The 20378-nt window shown below is 39.1% G+C and overlaps 4 protein-coding genes across 8 annotated transcripts in view; 1 reads left to right on the top strand and 3 right to left on the bottom strand.

Moving 5' to 3' along the window:
• LOC134819344 (mucin-2-like) overlaps nucleotides 1-11352 on the bottom strand; it is a 39644-nt gene extending 28292 nt beyond the window's left edge. The window contains exons 1-5 of one of the 2 annotated variants that reach the window (XM_063829266.1): nucleotides 10412-11352; nucleotides 9565-9711; nucleotides 9266-9415; nucleotides 8943-9082; nucleotides 8598-8811 (exon numbers count right to left, since the gene is read on the bottom strand). In XM_063829266.1, the coding sequence (XP_063685336.1) occupies nucleotides 8598-8811; nucleotides 8943-9082; nucleotides 9266-9415; nucleotides 9565-9711; nucleotides 10412-10934 (1174 nt within the window). In that variant the 5' untranslated portion in view covers nucleotides 10935-11352. Of the gene's footprint in view, nucleotides 1-8597; nucleotides 8812-8942; nucleotides 9083-9265; nucleotides 9464-9564; nucleotides 9712-10411 lie in introns of both variants that reach the window. The other variant, XM_063829265.1, reaches the window with a different exon arrangement.
• LOC134819343 (uncharacterized) overlaps nucleotides 1-20378 on the bottom strand; it is a 140958-nt gene that overhangs the window by 95283 nt on the left and 25297 nt on the right. The window lies entirely within an intron of this gene.
• Nucleotides 10412-19804, bottom strand: LOC134819345 (uncharacterized). The gene is made up of 13 exons (XM_063829267.1): nucleotides 19689-19804; nucleotides 19095-19175; nucleotides 18799-18913; nucleotides 17842-17919; nucleotides 17521-17722; nucleotides 17178-17401; nucleotides 16964-17056; nucleotides 16625-16798; nucleotides 12685-12819; nucleotides 12466-12546; nucleotides 12146-12336; nucleotides 11813-11950; nucleotides 10412-11352 (listed from the first exon to the last, which is right to left on the bottom strand). The coding sequence occupies exons 1-13, from the start codon at nucleotides 19737-19739 to the stop codon at nucleotides 11230-11232; spliced, it is 1686 nt and encodes a 561-aa protein (XP_063685337.1). The 5' UTR covers nucleotides 19740-19804; the 3' UTR covers nucleotides 10412-11229.
• LOC134819346 (uncharacterized) lies at nucleotides 12727-16560 on the top strand. The gene is made up of 6 exons (XM_063829268.1): nucleotides 12727-13853; nucleotides 14087-14275; nucleotides 14420-14517; nucleotides 14672-14820; nucleotides 14965-15105; nucleotides 15357-16560. The coding sequence occupies exons 1-6, from the start codon at nucleotides 13775-13777 to the stop codon at nucleotides 16237-16239; spliced, it is 1539 nt and encodes a 512-aa protein (XP_063685338.1). The 5' UTR covers nucleotides 12727-13774; the 3' UTR covers nucleotides 16240-16560.

Here is a 20378-nt window from a genome sequence, read left to right as displayed (position 1 = left end):
TTGTCGTACTACTGTATTATTATATTATAGTAGTATGTATTCAGTGAGACGAGGGATGACTTTAATTATAAGACGAGGGATAGGTTGAAGTTGAGATGAAATTATTCCAGACCGGTGTCCTGCTCCTTCTCATTAGGCTTGCACCCTCTTACTTAGGGTCGTAATTACTAATTGCATTAATCTTTAGTCTCCATTACATAGTTTTGAGAAAAACATGACATCATAGCTGTAAACTACAAGTAAAAACTGTAATTGAACCTATAATTAATAACTCCCTACTTGTGATCTGCTTCCATTAACTACTATGTCTACTTCACGCTAGTGATTATAGCGGAGTGGGGTTAACAAGTTCAGGTGTCGACGTTGTAGTACAGACCTCTCATTCTAGGTACCGGGCAACCGGCTCCATAATTCACAACTTAACCGTCTGATTGTGAGCACTCTGCAGTATTTTAACTTATAGGCAGGTAAGTATATATTAATATAAATATATATGATTGTAAATACAACTGGTTTTCTTCTCTTATAGAAAAAGGGCTCTACTAGCTGTAGCTAGGAGCATGAAATATCGGTACAAAGCAAACTATGCAATTGTCAAACTATAAGTTTCATGTTTGAAAAGCAATCTTCAGTGACATAATTAACATAAAAATGGCAAACATAATACAACACAATTGTTAATTGTTAATTATAAAATTTGATAAAGGAGCACTGTGACAGTGCTCCTTTATCAAATTTTATAATTAACAATTAACAATTACTCAATACTACTAAACCTATATAACTACAAATCCTAATAACTAATAAATACTAACTGAATATGTCCTACCTACCTATGTGACCTATGTTGAGTTTCGTCAAGACTTGACGGGGCCATCACATCTTCTGACCACCCCATAGCGAAGTAGAGTCTCGCTCGTTGCGCCAGCACAGCAGAGAGTTCGTATTTGGAGGAGTATATCCCCTGATCGGCGGCTTATCAGGGAGAGACAACATGAACTTTGTGAGCTTATCTTTGAAGTGCTCTAGATCTTGAATGACATTCAGATGGTAGGGGATTGCATTCCACAATTTAGGTCCCTGAACTGCAAATGAGTTGTCAAACAAGGTGAGGTTTGCTGTTGAACTGGTTCTACGTTTTGATGGAATTACTGCAAGGTTTCCAAGCCTTGGGCGTGAAACAAATAGAACGTTCAGATCATTGCTGGTCTTTCCGTGGAGGATTTTCCACATATGGAGAATGATGAATCGCTCCCGCCTTCGTTGAAGAGACATCAGAGATAGATAGACCAGGCGATCCCAGTAGTGGAGATCGCGCATTCCTGATATTCTGGCGGTGAATGCTTTCTGTACACTCTCCAGTTCTTGGATATCGCTGATTTTTGAGGGATGCCATAATGGACAGCAATATTCAATCAGACTTCGAACCATTGATTTGTATAGCGTCAGCATGATGGAGTGAGATCGTGTGTGAAATACACTGAGAACCCATGATGCTTTTTGGCGAGCTTTATCTGCAATGGCTCGTATGTGAGGGGACCAAGAGAGATCACTTGACACTATGACGCCTAAATCCCTGAGCTGATGTATTGGCTCAAGTATAGTGTCTTTGGAAACTGAGTATTGATAGTGTTCAACCACAAATGGAAGTTCAGATAGTACATATTGGTGATTGAATTTATGACACATGTACTCAAATTTGTCTTTGTGAAGGGCCATATTATTTCTTTCAGACCAGTCAATGACATTTTGCAGATCTTCTTGGAGGAGCTTGACGTCATGCTCCGATTTGATAGCAATGGATATGCGAGTGTCATCAGCAAAACATCGAATTATAGAGTGCATGATACAATGTTCGATATCATTGATAAAAATCAAGAAAAGGATCGGCCCCAAAACCGTACCTTGTGGAACTCCGCTGATTATCAGTGCAAGGATGGACAGATGACCGTCAACAACAACTGCTTGTTTCCGGTCTGAGAGGAAAGATTCTATCCACTTTATGATTTTAGGATGGATTCCATAGAGTTGGAGCTTTCTCAGTAGGAGTTTGTGATCGACTTTATCGAAAGCCTTGGCATAGTCGAGGTATATTGAATCAAAATCTGAATTGTTGCTCAGAGAATCCAAAACGTCATCAAAATGGTGGAGAAGTTGAGTAAGGCAACTCCGGCCAGATCTAAATCCGTGCTGCTTACTACAGATGAGGTTATTGATCTCCAAATAGTTTACCAGCTTTTTTCTTATCACCCTCTCGTATACTTTAACCACATGAGAGGTGAGTGATATAGGTCGGTAGTTAGCTGGTTTGGCTCGACTATCCTTCTTGTGGAGAGGAAATACGTGTGAGAACTTATAGAAACTAGGGACCTCCCCAGTAACTAAAGAGCGGGACCAGATGATGTGCATTGGTTCTGCTAGGGCTTTCTTGCAGTTCTTGAGAAGGGTGACTGGAATTTCGTCAGGACCTGATGCAGCATTAGGTTTGATGTCTTCAATGGCCTTAATGATGTCGTCCACGGAGAAATTCAGCATATCGTCAGTAAAAGGATGCTTGATTGGAGGGGGACTGAAAGAAGCAGAGTCGATCCGAGTTTTCGAAGGATCACTGAATACTGACAAGAACTGATTCTGCAAGAGGTTGGCAATATCTTTTGGATTTGATTTGATGGCACCGTTTCCATCAAAAAGCATGCTGATGTTGCTTTTCTTCTTCGAAAATTTCTTAGCGTAACTATAGAAATTTAGTTACGCTAAGAATTTCCTAGAGTGCCTACATTTAGAAATAATTTCTGATCTTTTATTAATAATGCCTGGGGTTTTAAGTATGTATAGTTTCTCGTCTAAGCAGAGGCCACAATGCCCCGCTCCAGCCTTATATTTCTTCGATTTAGTAATAGTCTTCCAGTCTATGCTATATTCAATCATCTTCTCCTTGAGGTCCCATATCAATTTTGATAACTCGGTACTCAGTCTGTGCTTAGAATTCTTAAAACTTTGTCGATGATTGTACCACCGTGTCTTAAAACTGTTTTCAGTCAATCCAATATAGGCCGTTTCCTTGTTAGATGCCGTTTTAACAGTTGATTGGTATACTATGCATTTGGCCAGACATTGTCCTTTGAGGGGGCACTTCGAGGCGTCTCTGCAATTACACTCTTTTTCTGGAGCTTTTTTCTTTTCAGATTGTTTCTCTAGGACTGATTTATTGTGCCCTTTGAGTATCCTTCCCAAACTGGGCATGCAACAATAGCTTATTTCCACGGTATTCCTATTGATGATTTTATGTAACGGTAGGTTTAAAACCCCAGGCATTATTAATAAAAGATCAGAAATTATTTCTAATTGTAGGCACTCTAGGAAATTCTTAGTTAGACATATTTAGTTAGTATTTATTAGTTATTAGGATTTGTAGTTATATAGGTTTAGTAGTATTGAGTAATTGTTAATTGTTAATTATAAAATTTGATAAAGGAGCACTGTGTTGTATTATGTTTGCCATTTTTATGTTAATTATGTCACTGAAGATTGCTTTTCAAACATGAAACTTATAGTTTGACAATTGCATAGTTTGCTTTGTACCGATATGATTGTAAATATATATTTATATATAATGATTGTAAATATATATATTATTGTAAATATATATATGATTGTAAATATATATTTATATATAATGATTGTAAATATATATATTATTGTAAATATATATATATGATAGTAAATAAATATGATTGTAATGAAATATGATTGTAATGAAAAACGTCAAATAAAATGACTAACATCTGGCTCACGCAATAAGTGATAACTTATTATCAGCAGGCCTATTTAGCAGTTTACAAATTTATTGAAAAGAAATAAGTACTAGTGGTCGGTTCAACTGAGAAGATTGATGGTTTGAAATTGAGTGAACACACCTCAGTGAAATTCGTGTGCCCAAAGTAAATACCCGTCCTGGTGCGTACTACCCCTGATCAAAACCTGGGTAATTATAGCGTCAGCGACTGCTATACTCTGAGCGCCAGATTTGTCACATGAACATCTAGTCATTGTTTGATTGGTCTAAATACGTTACCAATTCCCCAAATCTACTGCTGAGTTGGCTGAGATAATTAAAAGATGTTTAATGAAAATCTCTCAATTTTTGGCTCGTTTAAATCTGGGTGAGTCATGTGATTCGCTAATACAGTAATACGCAGACAGCAATGAAGAAGACATGGCCCATGGGTCCTACTAATAATTCAAAACACATTATAATCTAAGCATAAGTTATAAGCACATTTTAAAAGATAAATTTAAACGTACGCACTAGTATAAAAACGAAATCAACACTACAATGCAACACCTGGCGACATATTGAAAAGGGCTAAGCAGAAGGAGCCGGGTCTGTAATCTCCTCGCATATTACTAATATTAATACATATTACTAACATTACTAATAGCTTGTATGTGCTTATCTGACTACCTGTCTCAAGATCACGGAATAAAACGTTACATAAACAGACACACGATTATATTAGCACTATTTAGAGCAAGGTCGGTCCATACAACTAGTAGTACTACCTAGTGCAACTACTATAGAGTGCAATTATGCAAATGTATGTCAATTGAGGAATGCGAACTGAAGCCTTTTTATAGTTTTAGAAAGTTTAATTGTATTGGAATCTCGATGTTGGGGCGTGACTAGCTGGAAACAAATATTGATAAAATACGCACAATGCATTTATAGTACTACTGTATTATTATATTATAGTAGTATGTATTCAGTGAGACGAGGGATGACTTTAATTATAAGACGAGGGATAGGTTGAAGTTGAGATGAAATTATTCCAGACCGGTGTCCTGCTCCTTCTCATTAGGCTTGCACCCTCTTATTCAGGGTCGTAATTACTAATTACATCAATCTTTAGTCGCCATAGTTTTGAGAAAAACATGACATCATAACTATAAACTAGAAGTAAAAACTGTAATTGAACCTATAATTAATAACTCCCTACTTGTGATCTGCTTCCATTAATTACTATGTCTACTTCACGCTGTCATTATAGCGGAGTGGGGTTAATGAGTTCAGGTGTCGAGGTTGTAGTACAGACCTCTCATTCTAGGTACCGGGCAACCGGCTCCATAATTCACAACTTTACCGTCTGATTGTGAGCACTCTACAGTGTTTTAACTTATAGGTAGGTTAGTAGTAGACATGGTGCATCCGTGGGACTGAGGGTGGAGGTATGGACAATAGGACCAATCATTGCTGCTATCAATAATATCAAGGTCTTTCTGGCTTCTGCTTTCTGATGAATAATCCAGACATTTGGGACGCCTCATTGAGTCTATGAATTGTAATTGTATCCATGAGTGGTTTTTGTACCTTTGTTCTTTTCGATAGCGCGAGTGACTGACTCTTACAGCTGCTCCACAAATACAGCAGATGCTGATGTTTGACATCTTGTTGGTGATTGGTGGGCGATTCAGAACATAATTTTTTTTCTCGTTTGAGTTTAGAATCAATATTTTGAAGTGTTTTTTCAATGGATCGTTTTTGTTTTTTCTTTTAACTTATCAGATCTGAATAGGAATGATAGATTTGTAGTTTTGGTAGAGTTTAAATGTTCAACACCCTTCTTAATCATGTAATAGATGTCACACCGATCGGAAAGGTCTGACATCTCAAGTTCAGAAATCCCTCTGACAACTGACCCCAATGATGACAAAGGAATTAGGGAGTATTTGTGGTTTTCATATTATATGTTCGTCTGATCTCGTCTTTGGTAGGAGATTCTATTATCTTAGCTGCTTCTACCCAGCCAAATGGAATACGACTTAACAAGTTCATAGTCACTGTTATGCAGCATATCGCGGTATCTGACCTGATTTCATGCTTCGCCTTTGTTCTTCCCACGACTATATCTTATATGGATACTAAAATGGATCCTGGAGATACTTTAATGAACATTATCGGGTACGCTGATGAAGTTATATTAGGAGCCAACACAATACTGATAGCCCTGCTTAGTATCAGCAAGTTTCTGATGCTCACATACCCCTCTCTGACACCAAGATGGACAATAAAAAGAGCCCACACAACTTGTATTGTTTTTTGGGTGTTTTCAAACGTTTTCCCAGCAATTTCTTTGGTCTTGGAGTATCAAGCAAGCTTAAGATTTAAAGATTCTTGGTTAAATTATCTGCATCTCTTCTCGGTTGGGATCACCTTAGTTCTTCCAACATTGATCATGATTTTTACCACGATTCTTCTCCTCTGTTATCTTGGTAAAGCCAGGAAAGTTGCCCAGAGAAGTGGGGGTAGGACTCCATACAGAGGTGTTGCTACTGTTGTCATTACTGCTATCATCTACTGCATCTCCGTCATTCCCTTTGCTTGGATTGACATTTACAAATATATGGAAAGTGAAGCTGACATATACCTTTTATCGGATATTTCAAACGGTTTATCCGCTCTTAACATAATGTCTAACATCTACGTGTACTACCTGACAATCCCTAGTTTGAGAAAGTACATCAGGGTAAAGATCCTGCGACTGAAACCTGGTTGTTTGTGCCTTGTGGGACTGATCTAAAAATAATTACTCTGCATTTGTGATATGATATGTGTATCTAAAAGGTACTAGTGCAATCCATATAATCCACTTAACGCTATGAGTTTGTTCACAGTTCAGTGGTGGAGCGGTAACAAGTTCAGCTGCGGCAGTACAGACCCTCTATCTTGAGAGGGATGTACCACCAGCTAAATAATCCATATGAACCCAACCGTAAGAATCATGGTAAACATAATGGATATCTGGCTCAGCAGGTGTAGCAATAAACAATCATTACAGCTCTGTTACTGATAATAATGAGGGGTTTTAGCTGATAATTCAGACATTTGTGACGGCTCAGTGCTGGAGCTCTTAACCCTAGTTAAAGACTTACAGTTACTGGAGATTGTATCGCTATGTGCTTTTTGTACCATTGTTCTTTTGATAGCGCCCATGGCTTAGTCCAACACAGTAAATATACCATTGTAGGACTGAACCATAAGTCCAATGTACAAATACCACTTCTTAACAATGGCCTATATTTAACATCTTCTTGATAGCTTTTTTTGCTATAGTCTTTTCTCCCTCTTTTCTTCTCAAACATCTAAGTGTTAAGTTTTTTGTTCAATATTTTTGAACGTTCTTTCCTTAACTATTATATCAGATCTTAACAACTGCAGTAGATTTGTAGTCTTGATACATTATGTAATTTGTATGTCTAATAACGCCCTAAACAGATGTCAGTGTCACAACGAATGGAATGGTCCAACTTCTCCACTTCAACCATCATCCCTACAAGTGTTGGCAGTGATGACAAAGGAGTTCGATATTCGTGGATTTCATATTATATGTTCGTCCTGATCTCGTCTTTGGTAGGAGATTCTATTATCTTAGCTGCTTCTACCCAGCCAAATGGAATACGACTTAACAAGTTCATAGTCACTGTTATGCAGCATATCGCGGTATCTGACCTGATTTCTTGTTTCACTTTCGTTTTACCAGCGGTTGTATCCTTGATCGCTAACAGACGGATTGTGAAAGGAACAATCGAACACATTCGGTGGTACGTTGATGAGCTGATATTGGGAGCCAATACAATTCTAATCGCTTTGCTCAGTATGAGCAAGTTGTTGATGCTCAAATACCCCACTCATACACCAAGATGGACAATAAAAAGAGCTCACATAGCTTGTGGCATATTCTGGTTGATTGCAAACGTTTTCCCAGCAATTTTCTTAGTTTTGGAGCATTATTATACAGCAAACTCAAGCTTCGAAGAATCTTGGTTGAAGAACGCAGATTTCTTACGCATTGGCATCACCATGGTTCTTCCAACATTGATCATGATTGTTACCACGATTCTTATCCTCTGTTATCTTGTTAAAGCCAGGAAAGTTGCTAAGCGAAGTGGGGGTCGGACTCCATACAGAGGTGTTGCTACTGTTGTCATCACTGCTATCATCTACTGCATCTCCGTCATTCCCTTTGCTTGGGTCGCCACGTACTCCTATATCGATAACGAAGCCGACATAACCCTTCTGGATACAATTTCGCAAGCTTTGACAGGGTTGAATATAATGTCTAACATATTCGTGTACTACCTTACCATCCCTAGTTTGAGAGATTTTATCAGGGTGAAGATCTACGAAAACCTCCTCTTAGACCTCATCCTACAGCTACTGAGAGCATGAGAACTTGATGGAGGGACCTCATTGCCATTTCGCTGTCGAATTTGGGGACAACAGGGCCGACAAATGTTTTCACAATCGATCGATAAATGATTTATTGTTCATCTTCTGGTTTTAAAAAAAACAGGATTAACTTTCGCGTGTGCAAATAATTTGTCTTTTTTTGTCACTTTCCATCTCACTGATTTAAAAATAAAATAGTGTTGCTTCTTTTTTATTGCGTGGTATTTACAATTTACATTCGATTTGATTTCATAAGTTTGAATTTAAATAATATGGAAATTTTCCTTATCCTAAAACTATAAGCTAGTTATCATACGAGACAACACGAAAAAAACTTGAAATTGATAATCAATAGGTAAATAAATCTTACTTGGTGGAGTGGCGTTCAATTCAGGGTGATGATCTCTCTCAATCTGCAACACCACCTCCTCATCCGAATCACCATGGTGGCGATGGTCTTTCCTATCATCATGGTTGTCTGCCTCGAAAACTTCGTCATCAGCATCGTGAGATGTACCTTGCCTCTTTTCGGGAGTCATTTTTGGAGAGCGAGACACTGCTTCTAAGGACTGTTCCCCTGTTACCTGATAGAATACGATGTCGAGTTTTTTTAATAAATTTTCAACATACAGAAGGAAATTGAGACGTTTTCATCTGAACAGCATCATATTTTAAACCATGTTAATTGTTAAATGTCAACTAAATTAAGTCTCACATTGACGGTGAATAGTTTAGGAGGTTGAGTGAAGACGAAGGAGAGGGTGTTGTTAGCGGACATATCCAGAGCATCATCAGTGATGCTGAGGGTGGAGGGACGGCCAGTGGGGATCTCTTCTGTCTCCATTATCTCTGCTTCTGAGGGGGGTATTTAGTTAGGGTGAGGGCAGTATACGCTTTAACCAGTGATTAGACTGAAGTTGGGTGTCAGTGAAAAGCATGTATATTATCAATTGAACAAAAGCTTACGCTTATGACGAAATCAGTGATACTTATTAAAGATAACAAAAAGATAAATGTAATTATAAAAGAGAAATAAACCATCATCCTCGTTGGTAGGAGTATCCTGGGTCACGTGGGTATCAGATGACCCGGGGGTCCCCAGATCAGATCTCACTCTCCTTATCACCACATTGTCCTCTTCTTCTCCTAATTCCTCTTCTTCTTCTTCCTCGTGTCTTTTCATCATGACTGAGGATAACGGATCTCTTTGTTTTTCTGATGAAAGGGGCTCCAATCCTAGAGAGTTATTACGTATTTCCAGTGCGGCCTCTTTTTGAAAAACAAAACAAAACACTCATTAAAAAGAATTACGAATTTGTGCACAGATGGAAATAAACCTGCGTCTTTGTAGTCAGGAGTAGGAGAAATGAGGTCGAATATCTCTGACTCTGAAGCGGACCTTCTCGGAACGCGCACTGTAAAATCTCCAAGATCAGTTGGTTTACTCAAGTCAAATGATGATCGTCTAAACTCGATTGCTGGCTCTAGAATGGGAGGAGTTAAAAACCAATACTTAACATGAAAACGTTCAGGTTGAGAGTATTTATCACCGAGTAGAATTTTGATACTGACATATTGGAGGGTTGAGCACTAGCAGATTTCAAGCTCTCAAACCCCTCGATAGGTAAATTCATAATTTGGTATATTGTTTCGCTATGCCGTAAAAGTAAATAATTATTTTATTTTAAGTAATTGTTTTATTTTGATTAAAATTGTTTTATTTTAAATAATTGTTTATACAATAAACATTGAATTAAATGGTTGAGAAATCGAATTCAAAACTCTTAACTGCGAAAATTTTCAGCGCGAATATTTTCGTCAAAATCCGAATTCGGACAAAGATTTTCGTAACGAACTTTTTTCGCGATAGAAAATATTCGCGACAAAAATTTTCTTTTGCGAGTTATTCAATTATCGTATCAATAACTGCCAGATAAATAGAAATGTGGAAGCACAATCAAAAGCAAATAAGCTGCAAAGTCCGGTAGAAAAGAGAAGAGTGGCTTCGAAATCAAATTTAAATGTATTGTATGATCGAAAAAAGCGATAAAGAAACAGCCAAATCCCGGTAGAAATTTTTGCGACGAAATCTTCGATCTTTCGTTGACGAAAATGTTCGTACTAAAATTTTCGTAGTTAATGTAGGATAAAAAATTGAAATAATTTATTGAACCGCTATCATACCTGCTTCTGATATCTCATCAACAACTGGTAAAGACAGAACATCCCTCAAAGTATCACTAGTATAGCCCTGAGTCCCTGATTCACTAAGCGAGGTACACGCGGTCGCGTACTCCGACGACCCAGAGGTTGGAACACTGATGTCTGAGGAAACTGGCTCTGTGCTCACGGGTTGATCAGGCCGGGAGTCTTCATTTAGAGTGTTCTGTCGTTGTAGTTTTTTCTTCCGAGGGAGTGGAGGACGAGCTGGTTTGTTGGAAGATGGTGCTTGCTCTGTGACGTCATCAGACAGCTTGTTGCTGATTGGTTGCTCTGAGTGGGTGACTGGTGGGGGTTTAGTCTCGGATATAATGTGGCTGGAGGGAGTGTCTGTGAGATTGTTACTCGAGGTGTTAGTAAGGGTGTTAGTTGGGGTGTTAGTAAGGGTGTTAGTAGAACTTGCAGTGGTGTCAAATGCTTGTTCCGACTCTTTTCTCTTCACGAAATTATTGTCAGTCTTATCTTTGGGATCTTTTCTGTTCTTCATGAACCAGCTTCTTCCTTGTTTTTTCTTGATCTTTTCTTCATCCCTTTTAAGTCGCTCTTCGTCGTCCTTTTTCTCCTTTTTAAATCGTTCTTCATCATCCTTCTTCTTCTTTTCCCGAACCTTCCTAGCATACTCATCCCATTTAGGATCTGATCCTTGTGAGGTTGGCTGGTCGGCGGAATCCTCTACATTGCTCGGAACCTTATCATCATTCTGACCCCTTATCTTCTCTTCTTTTCTCTCTCCATATCATAAGACTCATGTACTGATAAAAACATCCTCTTGTTCGGAAACTTCAGGGCTTTCCAGCAGAATCGTCCACGATTTGTGTGTATACCGGATCACTTTTAATGATACGTTGGATACGGGGCGTGTCGAGAACACTACCAGCATCAGATTCACTACCAGCGTCTTTTCTCTGGGAATAAGTTGAGTTCATTGAGTCAGGTGTCTTAACTTTTAATTTTTTAGTTTGAACCTTTATCTTAATTGTATTTCCCTCGTCGGGATTTTGAAAGCTTTCTTAATCATTTTACTCACACTTCGCCGATCACACCTCTGACTCTACAATCACACTTCACTCGACAAGCTAGTTATTCAACAATGCCAAATTGTTCACGGTTCACACATCCACACTTCACACGAGCACATCACACTGAGTCGCTGAACATGTTTTAGGTTTGAAACTTTTATACTAATCACACTTTTTGGAAAATGAACAAATTGTGTTTCCCCCTCAGATCTTGAACAATTTCTTTTAAAAGAAATTTCTGACAAGTTGATTTAATCAAACTGCGGCGCAGTACTGACAATATGAATCCACGACCACCCTTATTATAGTATCCCTGACCCCAGAATACCCCCAGATTACCACGTACTTCGGGTGGTGGGGAGAAGTAATGGATCCCACTCTTAGTGCCACTAAAAGAAGGTGCCTCGCTCGGGGCGCTGCTCATATCACTCAGTATGCTCATATTACTCATGGTACTAGGGGCACGCTTACATGGCTTGTGTCTCTGAAAGTGGAGGAATTAAACAATTTATTATAGAGGAATCATCATAACATTCAAACAATCTATCACTGAAAATGGGGGTAGTCCAACGCCAGCTCATGTCAGTTTTGCCTCTTTCCCAAATAACTGACATTAAATGACGTTGGACCCCCCCCCCCCCCCCCCCCCCTGAAAATTAAAATGCTTGTCTCTCTCTACCTTAGTGGGTGTTATCTGAGTTGTAGGAGGGTCAGGTACCCCCCTAAGATCCTCCCCCTCCTCCTCGTACTGTAGGGATCTAGCTGCTGTCTTCTGACGTTGTGGTGTCGAGGAGGAGGGTGGTGGTATGTTGTGGTGTTTGGGGGAGAGGATGTCTTGTAGCTCATTCTCGGTCAGCATGCTCTGTGGCTCTGGTGGAGGATCTTGATTAGCATGACTGTTAACTTATCCAACTAAAAGTGCGTATGAAGGTCCGGATTGACATAAACGTTTTGAACAGAAAAATACTGGAATTACTAAGGATTCGATTTTGAACGAACCAGATTCTGAGGTCGGAATTGCTAGAAGATCTTCAGTGCTACAGTTGGGAGTCAGGTCTTGTACTACAGTCAATGTGCTTCCTGTTGGACAACAGTCATTTTGATGAGCCAAGCTAATCAATCTCAACATAACATAAAATACTCAATATTCGGAGTAGCGGATTTCGAAATAAATTTTACATATCGAACAATCTAGGTGAATATCTTAAAAAGGCGTACCTGCGTGAGTAGGAGAAAGAGCAGCTAGCCCGTAGGAGGAGGTATGAGGGACGAAGGGGGAGGAAGAGGAGACTAAGACACGGGCAGGGGAGAAAGTTCCCGGAGCTGGGGGGTCTGGTAGAGTGTCTATAGCAACTGAGGGATGGTTAGGAGGGTTAGGAGGTGAAAAGTGAGGACTTGAACAAGGTTTGGGTTTACTTGTTAATTATAACCCGCTAGTCTATTTGAGCTCTGTGAATATCTTTAGTAGGCTTTCTTTAATCTGCTAGCAGAACAGTGAACTCATACATAACATGTTTTATTTGGGCTCTGAATTCGTGTGGTGGTAGAGGTGACATTTGTGACTTCACCCTTCACCAAGGACAACGCCCTCTTCGTCAGTTCACCAAATAAATGTGCATATGAGCATGAAGTAAGAAGTAGCAGTAAGCAGTGTCGTACAGTGCATTTCAGAGCGCACCTCAACCAATTCAAACAGCTGACGGTTACTCAATATTAGCAAGCAGACCGTTAAACTTAGGTCCACTTAAATGTCTATTTCTGGTAACTTTTAACCCCATAGATTTACTATTTACGTCTATTGTAACACAAACCCCCGAGATCTAATCTTGTGGAGATTGAGGGAAGGTTCATATGTTACCACCAGCGAGCCATCGGGCGGGTGTTACAGTAATTTGGATATAAATATTTGGTGAGAATTTTACCAAGCAAGTCAAGGCCAAATCTGTTAGTCGTGCTTGCTGAGTTTTGTGATTTGGAGTTGAGCTCTGATTGGAGGAGAGCTTGTGACGTCATCAGACAGCTTGTTGCTGATTGGTTGAACGAGACACGTGATGTTTAGAAAGTCAACAGCTGCAATGGGGCAAGCAAGCGTGCAGTTTGGTAATGTTTTGTAAGGGAAGTGTTGCATTAGCCTGACATACTGTATTGGTTTATCAGTTACTTGGTGCGATATTAGTTTTGTTTACTCATGATGATTTAGGGCAATTCTAAGTTTGATAATATTGACATTCCCTCCCCTTTTCTTCAATTACCCTCTAACCCGCTTACTAGCCTTGCAAATCAATAACGCCTATTAAATTATAGCGTAATGTTGGAAGTAGCTACATCCAGAAAGAGACAGTTGATTCGTGCGACTAAAGTTAGGAGAAGACTTTTCTTTTCCTCCGGTGGGTAACATTATAAAAACTATTTCTGTTTATGTAAGCTAAGTCCATACTTTTTATTAAAGCCTGTTAAAGCTTTAAAGGGTACTACACACTTCAAAAGTGTAAGCTAATTCTCTAATTTGACCTCTGCATTTAATAGCTCCCGTCCAAGGCTATCTTGAAAGGTGGTATTATCCAGCCTAACTCTAAATCAATAAATTAAGTTAGACTCAAACAACATCTATTTAAATCAGACGAAGGAGGGCCCAACAAGACAGTAGACACGACATGTAGCAGCAGTAGTAGTGGGGTATCAGGATCTCTGGACGGGGAGGAGGAGGAGGAACTTGAGGACTTCTTCTTGGAGGAACAGTTTGATTCTGTTAATATTGGGGACCTTAACAAAACCCCTGTTACTGTCGACCAGCCGAGCGCTCTTAAAGGTTAGACAGAGTTGTTGTAAATTTCCAATTATTTAATAGGAAGGAAGACAGTTTGATAGTAAGGTAACAACTAAAAACCTTATTTCCCTCTTTTGTTCTAAACTTCTTTTCATCAGTATATTTTCAATGAGCCATTTCCCACAGAGCCCCCATCGAAGAGAAGATGTAGAGATAAAGTAGATGCGAGAGAATGGAGAACACGGGAAGGAAAACTTCTATTCAAGATACTCCCTAGCTCAGAGGTGAGACATTAGGGAGGCGGCTGTTCTAGGCACCATTAAAACCATTCTATAAACTTATTTCATCACACTTTTTATATTGAGGGGCTTCTAAGAGTAAAGTATTTTTAAACGATCAGCTCTATTCAAATACTCAAACTTCACTTTTCACTTGCAGAGTTCGAATGTGATGAAACTGGACGAACTGAAGCATGCTCTGAAGACAAGAAGGGACCCACATGTTCTACGTAGAGTCTCAGAGATTTACGATGTGATGAAGATAAAGATGGCGGGAAAACTGGTTAACCTACATAAGAGGATCGAGAGGTAAGCTATATAACTACTTAAATAATTATCAATAATTATCAGTGCTAGCACTGAAAAAGTAGAAGAAACATACCGATCTGGCTTTGTTATCAGTCAGAGTTTACTATTATAAACATTGAATTGATCCTAATAAAACTCCATCAGAGACATGGAGAACCTGGACAAGACGATGTCACCACGAAGCCTGCTACTGGAGATCAGGAAGAAGGATGCTATCAAGGCAATACTGGGAGTATGGGGTCTGGACACCAAACAACACACTGACCAGATGAAAACTCCTCCTAGGTTAGATAACACAAAATACTGTAGTTTGTAGCTGTGGTTTGCAGTTTACTTTACGCACAGATCCTGCTTTTAGGACTTTAGGAGGGGGTTCGTAGTCGCATAGCAAACCTGTGTCTCATTTGTTAATGTTCTAAGACATCAAGTAGTCATAGGCCACTATGAGCATATTTCCAAATGTTCAATATCCTGGATATTCGGTTCCCCTTAGTTCGATATAAATTGATGTAGGTAACACCACCACATCCCTGCAGGATAAAAGCGAAAGTACCCCTCCAAGAGCTCACAGTTTTACCCGACGGTTCACTCATCCGACCAAATGACTCTGGATATAACGACACCAGCATCAGAACAAACAATCAAACAAGCACTCAGAACATAAGAACTTGTGTGGAGGGTTGCTCCTGCGCGGGTCAAGATAACGACATTCCAGATAATGGATCAGAGAGAGATGACACACAAACAGACACAAAAACACAGGGAGACTGTAATAAGATACTGAACGTGACTCAGCCTGAAGACGACGAGAAACAGGAGGGAAATGCTGTAGTTCCGAGGAGACCCTCAGCTAGTTCAGACGGGTCGTACTGCGATTGTAACTTTTGTCTGCAAAACGGGGGTGATCAGCCACAGCAACCTGAACCTCAAGATCCTTTAAAACGGTTCAGAGAAGTGCATGATGCTCCAGAATCGGACTGCAATAACATGGTTGAAACAGAACAATACGACCAGCAAGAAACTCATGGGTTGTCCCATCAAACACTACAACTAGGTGAAGAGAGTTACTCCAGTCAAGTAACAAGGTTCAGAGATATCCACCAGGAGACCTGGCTCAACTCAGACGACAGCATGGCCTCCTCCATGTCCTCCTTTAACTGCCAGGATGACATCGTAGCTAGCAGCCCTCAGTCTTATGACGTCACAAACACATGCGATGACGTCATGAATCAACCAGATGACGCCACAAACGGAGTGTCTCATGATGACACAGCACTGATGTTGGGATCACTGATGTTGCTGCCAGCTAGCACTCCCCATGTGTTGGGAAGACCTGTTCGGGGGCTGACTGACAGTATGGTGGTGTTAGGGAGTAACAGTCACGTGAGCAGACTGTCAGATAGTGAGGACGAGACCTGAACAATTAGGATAATCTTAAGACGAGAATCTTATCTGACTTGCAGTCCGGATTAAGACGTCAGAGATCGCCAAATTCCAAGAAATAACTTCTGTGTTGAAAGTCTTAGATCAATGAATGAACTTGATGAGAGAGGACTCAGACAATGTGAATAGCAAGCGAGATACTGTTATCATCACATTATTGATTAATATTGAGAAGTTGAACTTTATGAACACCCGTTTTAGTTTCATTCTATTTAAGATTTCAAGTTTGATAATTTTATGACAGTACCATATTTAATATTTATGACATTATAAAAACATTGATTTATTCTTCTGTTTACCCACAGAATGTCTCACTTTTCCCCAGTCAACTAAATTCACCACAGTCAAAACTCGCTCTTACCTTCACTCCCACTCTCCAAGTTAGACGTATCTGTGCTCGATTGCCGCTCTATTGACTGCCTCTCCATCTCTGCTTGAACAACCATGGCAACGTCGTCCCCGTCTTCATCTATCGGACTGGCCATGTTTTCTTTTTGATTATCAACTGGCTGAACGTTGTGATATTCCTGCATTTCTGAAAACGTTAACCGTGTTACAAGATACTAATCAAAACAATGTTATCCGACTATTTGGTTTAATTTTAAACAAGAACACTCAACTCATCTTGGAATTACGAACCACATTCCAAAGTGAATGAGAAATAGTTTTCTCACTAAATTATCAAAAGTGAGTAACTGACCGGCAAAGCTGTCCCATACACAGCTTTCATTCAAACTGAGATCGCCACTTCGTGGGGTGATTTTGGGGGTAGATTCTGACTCGGGCGATTCTTCTGAAGGAAGTTGGTCAAATATTAAAGGGTTTATTGTAAATTAATACGTACACCAAATTTGGAGAAAAACTTAACCTCTTACGACAAAAATTATGAACTGATATTTTCAAACTCTTCCTACCTTTGTTCCCTTCCGTAGTCAGTCTCATGACAGAGATAGCAGTCCCCCTGCTTCCAGTAGTCCCCTGACTAGCTACAGTCACATGACTACCCTGGGTGGTGTGACTGTCTGCAGAAAGTAGTTTGTTTCTGCGGGGAGGTTTGTTGGGTGTGCTGTTGACTACTTTAACGTCTGGGACTGCTGGCTGGGCGGTCGTTTTCTCTTCGTTCTGATTACTTTCTTGTCTAGGTGAGAGGATCTTTTAACTATGGTAAAGAAATAGGTTTAAGTAATTTAACATGTAAAGTTACTAATAAATGTATGCAATATTCAAAGAAATATAAAAACAGTATCTCTAGCTTACTCGGTATTTTTCGTAACCCCTTTCTTCTTACTGTCACCAAGAATCTTGTTCTTAACGAAGCCCCAGCCCCGAGATTTTTCCGTCTCAGGTGGAATGTTAGAGGGAGAATCTGCTCCAATTTTTGTGGTCTTCCTTTTGGGGGTAAACTGACCTTTCAGCTTGTTAGTGGAGTTCTTGATTGCCGATGTGGACACTTTGATACCTTGAAATGGGAGCGTTACTTGAAGTCTTTAGAGCGAGAATTGTGCTCCGAAATTGTTGTGCCCTAATAATGATAATTTATAATTGTTATTTCTGAGTTAAGAGTTTATTCTATTTTACCTCTGACGGAATTGGTCCGCTGGAAAATCTTCGATGCAGTTCTCTTGAATGCGCCATTAGAAGGACCAGGCTGCTTTTCTGAAACATGGTATTTGTTGGTAATATGCTGATGGCTGTTTGAAATGTTTGCAACTGAATTCGAGAGGCAAAAACGTGCATTCCAGCAATCTGCATGGCGCATAAAAAGGAGCTGAGAGGCCCACGAAAACAAACGACGCGCTCTAGAGCGCGCGCCGGTTAGAGTGAACATACGCATTGATTGCTTTCTATCTAAATTTACTAGAAAGTTGACATTGTCAACATTTTAAAACCCGCGCACCAGCTAGCTATGCAGGATTGTGGCACCAGATTTAAATTATGGTGTGGCACAGTGAGCACACCAATAAACATTAAACAAGCATATGTTTCCTTTACGAACCCTCGTATGTGGGCAACTGTAGACGTAATACATTTCATCGGGTACCAAACCCGTAATGTGAAGTTTCGCCAATCACCATCACAACTAGGTGTAATGTTATAACACTATTAATTACACGAGGCGCTGGCGAGGGTAAATTGGTTTAATAAACCTTCGGGGGTGAAGCCGTGTGCAATACAGGCTGGTGTTTTGTTATAGCACACAGCTGGGATCGTGTACATGTGATTACTAATGGGGAGGTACAGGTGATGCAAGTTTGTTTCGCCAGTTGACACGAGAAGAAACGAGCATTTATTGACAGATAAGAAAAGCACAGCTCTTTTTTGTCTTTTCTTTACAACTAACAAAGTGAAAAACACTAGTTGGTTATGAATCCTAGTATTCCTCTGTTGCCTACTCGACTAATGAGACAGATTATCCACCTCACTAGTCGTGTTAGAGGAGTGCTACATGTCTCTACCCAATTAGTATTGTATACAACTCTTAATCTGCTTCACACTTTCACACTTTAAGTAGAAGAAACTCAGCTAATATAATACCTGGTTCAGCCGGTTCAAAGTAGAAGTCCAGTTGTTTGGCTGGAACCTGTCCCTGAGCTCCTAGTGTTGTTCGTATCAACCACCAGTCATCATTCACTTTTTTGATAAGCTGGACCTGGAATAAATACAAATTTCAAACGTACATATTTTCTCGGAATTGTTCATGAGATTTAAACATACAAGTAGAAGAATTTCATAGGAAAATAGTGGGATGTTTTTAATTACACTATGATATAACAATAAGCTGTTTTAAAGCTACCAAACAAAATGATATTCATTAATGAGTTTTTCTTTACCTTATCTTCTTGTAAACAAGTAATCTGGTTAGGAGCTTGTGCGACAAAGTCACTGTTAAATACAAAGTAATCGTCTATATCCTGAAAATAATCACAGGTTTATAGTTCTGATCGTCTATATCCTGAAAATAATCACAGTTTTATAGTTCTGATCGTCTATATCCTGAAAATAATCACAGTTTTATAGTTCTGATCGTCTATATCCTGAAAATAATCACAGGTTTATAGTTCTGAAATAATCGTCTATATCCTGAAAATAATCACAGGTTTATAGTTCTGAAATTTTTGTTTGCCAAGTGTTGCAGTACTTCGGTCTACCATTTGAGGATCCTATCATAAATTAGGCAATTAAGAAGTAATGCTAAATTATCCAAAAATGTAAGTTAAGAAAGATCAAGTCACGGCAGAGGACAAAAAGGTGTACATTATTAGCACGTGATATTTAGATTCCACATATTCTTAATACCGTCTGCAAGCTGATAATTCAAAAGCTATGATAAAAGAAATAAGTTACGTATTTTGACCCATGTACAGTAATTATCATTCCTCACATATTTGCAGAACATCGTTTTGATTTTATTCAAATTAAATTACCTGTTGTCCAGAGGAATCCAGGGATAATATCGTTCCCTCTCCAACCTCCATAGTACTTCCTTCTGACACTTACATATTTTGACGGTCTTAGTTTTTACTCCATGGACTAAAAAAATAAATGATGTTATAAAGGACGTATACCTCGTAAAAGAAATTGTTGAGGCATGACCCCTCTTACTTATCGAAATCTGAGGAATTATTTAAAATTTCAAGTTTAAAACTGCATTTCAAAGAAGTCTCCCTCATTTGATTATAAACCGCTCTATGGTGAGCCAGTGATATTTATGTATTAAAACACAATGCAGTATACAAAACAAGTGATGTACTGAATTTCACATTCTAAAGATCTAAGACCAATAGAAAATAAGGAATATTGTAAAAATAGGTGTTTTTGAGGACTTACTTTCAAATAGCAATCACCAAAACTTAAAACTTGTAAATTGTTACAGTTAATAGAAAAAATACATTTACAATACATCATATTATAATCATGTGAAATAACATAAGGTCAGAAATTCAAAACTCGTAATATTTAAAAAGTATTCAGAAACTTAAGACAAATTCTGTGGCGACATATCACGCTTATTTTATTATTCAAAAGCCAACACAACATAATCACATGATCACTCAAAATAAATCCCACCAGTTCACTCGACCACCACGTGTCATGACGTCACACCACGTGTCATG

This window comes from Bolinopsis microptera, chromosome 8, assembly GCF_026151205.1.
Source record: "Bolinopsis microptera isolate Bmic1 chromosome 8, MBARI_Bmic_1.0, whole genome shotgun sequence".
In the NCBI taxonomy this organism is placed as follows: Eukaryota; Metazoa; Ctenophora; class Tentaculata; order Lobata; family Bolinopsidae; genus Bolinopsis; species Bolinopsis microptera.
This window is presented reverse-complemented; position numbering and strand designations above follow the sequence as displayed.

Bases quoted from the DNA above. Each gene is read 5' to 3' on its own strand.
- LOC134819345 (XM_063829267.1), bottom strand. From the start codon at position 19,739: ATGGAGGTTGGAGAGGGAACGATATTATCCCTGGATTCCTCTGGACAA. The intron at 17,723-17,841 runs GTAAAATAGAAT...TCCCATTTCAAG, and splicing joins GCGGACCAATTCCGTCAGAG to GTATCAAAGTGTCCACATCG. The intron at 17,057-17,177 runs GTAGGAAGAGTT...AACTTCCTTCAG, and splicing joins GACTACGGAAGGGAACAAAG to AAGAATCGCCCGAGTCAGAA.
- LOC134819346 (XM_063829268.1), top strand. From the start codon at position 13,775: ATGTTGGAAGTAGCTACATCCAGAAAGAGACAGTTGATTCGTGCGACT. The intron at 14,518-14,671 runs GTGAGACATTAG...TTTCACTTGCAG, and splicing joins AGATACTCCCTAGCTCAGAG to AGTTCGAATGTGATGAAACT. The intron at 14,821-14,964 runs GTAAGCTATATA...AAACTCCATCAG, and splicing joins CTACATAAGAGGATCGAGAG to AGACATGGAGAACCTGGACA.